The 4,655-nt window shown below is 46.2% G+C and overlaps 1 protein-coding gene across 1 annotated transcript; it reads right to left on the bottom strand.

Annotated features, from left to right (window-relative positions):
• Nucleotides 1–939: 939 nt before the first annotated feature.
• On the bottom strand, nt 940–3,033 carry socs1a (suppressor of cytokine signaling 1a). The gene is made up of 2 exons (XM_053514149.1): nt 2,887–3,033; nt 940–1,846 (listed from the first exon to the last, which is right to left on the bottom strand). Exon 2 carries the CDS (start codon nt 1,765–1,767, stop codon nt 1,207–1,209), a length of 561 nt encoding a protein of 186 aa, XP_053370124.1. The 5' UTR covers nt 1,768–1,846; nt 2,887–3,033; the 3' UTR covers nt 940–1,206.
• Nucleotides 3,034–4,655: the final 1,622 nt, after the last annotated feature.

A 4,655-nucleotide genomic window follows, 5' to 3' on the forward strand; every position in this document is an offset into this window, starting at 1 on the left:
AGCCCTTAGCTGAAGCCAAATGTTCCTGTGTGAAAGGAATCAGTTCCTCCTGCGTCAGACCTCGTTACCGTCGCTAATCAGGAGTTTACGGTACAGCAACACCCAGGACACAAAGCCTTATCTCGATCTTACTCACTTTCTGAGTAAAGCATTTTATTGCCACTGTGTGTGTGTGTGTCTGTGTGTCTTCCTCAACAAGCTCCGCCCGCCCTCTGTTTCTGGTAAATGTGTGTATGAGCCATGAAGAGATTACGGTCACTGTAGCTCCGCCCCCAACCCTGCTCCTACCCGAATGAGTCAGTCTAGCACGTGTGTCATTTCAGGAATCCAGGTACATCAAGAGACGTAATCTAGGCGACAACAGGGTGGTTAAAAAAAAAAAAAAGCATCAGAATGCAGGCTAACAATGACACAGTGAGAACATGTCCCTGTTCTTAGGAAGCGTCAGATCCACTTTCAGCTGAGTGACGAAATTATGAGGAAGGCTTTTGAATACGCACATAATACACTGGAAACACTAACAGGAAAGTTCCAGTCAGGTTACTTTTTTTTCTTTTTTCCGAATGGGCATACTGGGAGCGCTGGAACAATTCACAGTGTCGGAATATCTTTTACTTTTCACTAAAATTCAACACTCAGAACTAAACACTAGAGATTTGAACTTTGATACACCAAAGTTTTTACATCAAATGGGTGTAAAACCGTAAAGGTTCCCCCGTTCCTGAAATTCCTAGTGGAACTCCCAGGATACCTTTTGTTTTCACAAAGTGAAAGTAAAATATGAATTACGCAGTTTTAGTCCAATAAAACCTGAAGTGTGTGTGTGTGTGTTTGGGTTCTGACTGAAATCTACCCACTTTATGTCTAAAAATAAAACCAATAAAAGTGCCTCCTAATGTGGATAAATGTGGATTAAAACAAGGAAAACAAACAAATGTGTTTTTTTCAATTGTTTAAAAATACATTTATTACTATTATAAAAATACTGGTAGAGAAATCCAGGTACATCAAGAGACTTTTTTTGCATAGCAAAAATAGAATCGCAGGAAGCCCTGGGACTGCCTGCATGCTAGTGTAAACATTCAAGATTGGCGTAAACTTCCAAGTGTTCAAGTCTTTCCAAAATGTGCTACAAAGTGCCTGTTTGGAGCCGTCAAGTATGGCAAGCATATTTTTCCGTAGCGGTACGTTAATGCGTCCGAGCCTTCAGAGCCGATACGGAAAAGAGCGGAGGAAGTCTTTGACGATCGGATTGATCGGAAGTTGATCGATCGCCTGCGCTCCACACGTTTCTATAATCCGTTTGCGGCAGAGATCCTGCAGCGAGCGTACCCGCTGTCTCCTGTACGGCCACTGCAGGCACTGCTTTGCCGAGCTGGAGTAGTGTTCCAGCAGCTGGAAGAGGTTATTGAAGGACTTCTTGCTCCCCATGAGACTGAAGCCCGAGCTCTGGAAGTGTATCCGAACGCTGATGGGTCCCGAAGGCGCCCTGTAGCTCAGCGCAAAGAAAACGTCCTTCTGTTGGCTGTCCCTGATCAGGAAAGTTCCCACGGGTTCGTTCTTGAGCTTGTGGTGGGCCTCCTCGACTGTCATGGGCCCCCAGTAGAATCCGCTCTCCTCCAGCATGGACGTGGTCTCGACAATGGTCTTGAAGTCACTCTCGCTCCTGAACGAACGGAAGTGTGTGCGGTTTTCCGGGTGCGAGAGCGGGGCTCGGCGATCCGCTGAAGTGCCTGACGTGTCTTCCACGGCGCCGTGCGCTACCATCCTACAGGGAAGACCAGCTCCTGGCGCTGTCTTCCATAGCGTAGCGTCATAAAGGTCATCTAGGCCAGGATCAGGAAATCTAAAAAAAAAAAAAAAAAGAGAGAAAACAGGTTATAGTCGGTTGTGATTTCAGATAATTGAACGCTGGCGCAGGGGGAAATTATAATACCGCCGCGTTTCATTTGCAAATATATCAAGAGCTGAAGTTAGTTTCTGTTTCCCTAAGTTTCATGTCCAGAGCCATCCTGGTAACGCTGAAAGTTCCTGTTACGCTGGAAACGAAAAGGATTTGATTTCGAGGCGTAGACAATTCGAATTAAACGGAGGTTTGAACCTTATGAATGAGATCATGAGAAATGGAATATCTGGCCACGCTCTGAGGTTTGCACGGTAGCTGGAGGGCGATATCTATAATTACACTGTCTGAGAAACATTAAGTACTCAACTGCCTCCAGAGCGCTGCAGAAACTGCGAGACATGTCGAAAAAAAACACAGTGCAGAAGTTTCCCAAACACACTCCCAATTACAACTTGGTGATGGATTGCTTTCTTTGTTTATTATTTTTTTTCTATGAAAAGTAAGAAATTAAGCATCCGGCACATGGTTAAGAAGGAGACCGCAATTTTTTTTTTTATAACTCAACACACACACACACACACACACACACACACACACACACACCAGCAGCAACAGATTAAACGAGGAGAAAGTTAGTGCTGGAACATCTCACAGCGGCTGAAATTTCATCTCCAGTGTTTGAACCCCTGACTGTGTGAGAGCTGGAGGGAACACGCAGGGAACAGTGGAAGGGTTTCTCTTTAGGGAGGACTGATCTTCTTCCCCCCAGCCTGAGGTTTGATGATGTTCCTGGAGGCGCTCGAGCTTTTCCAGGAACGCGCAGAAGAACAACGAGTGAACCTTCTCAGTGGGGGGGAACTCTAAACTACAGAGGGAACATTTTAGGTCCGGCGCGATCAGTGAGCTCAGTTTCTGAATCTGTGCTAAAATCTTGGCACACACACACACACACACAAGCACGCACGCACACTCACGCGCATATCTGACATTAATTATCCCCGTGCACAAGGCGGGTTTGAAGAAGCAGCGCGCGCTCCTACCGTTCAGCACATCCTGGACCGGACAGCGGGAGACCGGGGAAACATGGCGTCCGCTCGCGCTGCCTCTGAACTCCACACCGCGCGCGCTTAATTCCATTGGCCTGAAGCCCGAGCTCGTGCGTGTCTCAGCGGTACAGATCCTCGCGTGAAGCCAAGCGTTCCGCAATCAAGCTGCGCTTTTTATATCGGCGGCCTTTAGGCCCCGCCCCCCACCTCTCTCTCTCTCTCTCTCTCTCTCTCACACACACACACACACACACACACACACGCTGTGTTTCCCGGAAAGTTTGCTTTCGCTTTAGCTTTAAGCTCTTCTCTGAAATCGTGAGCTTGTGCTTCAAACCGCAGTGTGTGTACATGTGTGTGTGTGGGGCGCGCGCGCACACACACACACACACACACACTGTGTAAACACGCAAGCACTGGCTACTATGACGACCCAAATATACATGCATGTATGTTTTTCTGTGTGTGTGTGTGTGTGTGTGTGTGTGTGTACAGAATATAGATAAGCACAGTTAGAGGAAAAGCTAGATAAATAGATTAAATACTTGACATGGTGTGTGTGTGTGTGTGTGTGTGTGTGTGTGTGTAGAAAGATGGAACTGATAGAACCCTTTGATTAACTCCTATGCTTTATTTTATTTTATTTTTGAAATCTTAAATAATAATCACATACACCGTGCAATGTGAGTAAATACAGTACGTTTGCATAGATATACTGTGCATGGTGTGACCAAAAGTATGTGCACCCCTTGACACCACGACACGCATTCTTCTCCAAGCAGTTACTCCAAGTCCAGATGATGATCTCAGTACAGAATGTTGTACGCGTTACACTCTGACCGAACTCGACCCCACTGAACCGTCCCTGGAGCTGGAGGATCCTCTGCATCCGGACATCATCGCCCGGGCTCTGTGACGCTCCTGAAGAGCATGTGGCTGTGGGGATTAGTGATCCTGTGAATGAACGCTGCACCATCCAGCATGCACGGTACAGTAATTCTAATGCTCAGTATACATGCAGGGTGCAAATGAACTCACTGGGGTCATGATGAAACCAGTTTCTCCCTATTTAGCTCTTACTGTGCGTGCGTGGTTGGACCGGCATTTTCCAGGACGTCGGCAGGGACGACACAGACCTCATAAAGTCATTATGTGATTTTTTTTTCCCCTGTCGAACAACACAAAGGAGGATGTGTACAGGACAAAGCCTCGACCACGGGAGGACTCAGAGACACGGGTTCAGGAGTGCCTCAGCAATATCCCAAAACACCTCCTTCAGTTCCATCCCTGGATGTTTGAGGACACGGGTTGACGCCACCGAAATTTAATGATTTGCTTTCATTTTCCTGTGTAATAAAGTACATGTACAATTTATTTCAATACATTTGGACTTTATTACTAACATTTAATGCCTAGTTACTTTTCACTCACCCTGTGTATTTACATTAATGGCATACATTTGGCAGAGGACCTTATTCAGACCGACTTACACTTTATTTATTTATTTATTTAATTATACAATTGAGAGGTAAGGGTCTTGCTCAAGTGTGCCACAACTGGCTAATCAGTAATGCTGGGGTTTAAACATGGGGCGTTTTTATCTCATTATAAATCAGAGCAGTTGAAGGTTGTTGAGCTGCTCATGGGGTGTTTGGGTTTGAACCTGGGACCCTCCAAGTCATAGGCCGACGCCGTAACCCTCGACACCCGACACTCCATGAAAGGGGAATGCTCTGCACTGAGATGTTTAATAAGCACGTATG

This window comes from Clarias gariepinus, chromosome 16 (genome assembly GCF_024256425.1).
Source record: "Clarias gariepinus isolate MV-2021 ecotype Netherlands chromosome 16, CGAR_prim_01v2, whole genome shotgun sequence".
Classification (NCBI taxonomy): Eukaryota; Metazoa; Chordata; class Actinopteri; order Siluriformes; family Clariidae; genus Clarias; species Clarias gariepinus.

Bases quoted from the DNA above. Each gene is read 5' to 3' on its own strand.
- socs1a (XM_053514149.1), bottom strand. From the start codon at position 1,767: ATGGTAGCGCACGGCGCCGTGGAAGACACGTCAGGCACTTCAGCGGAT.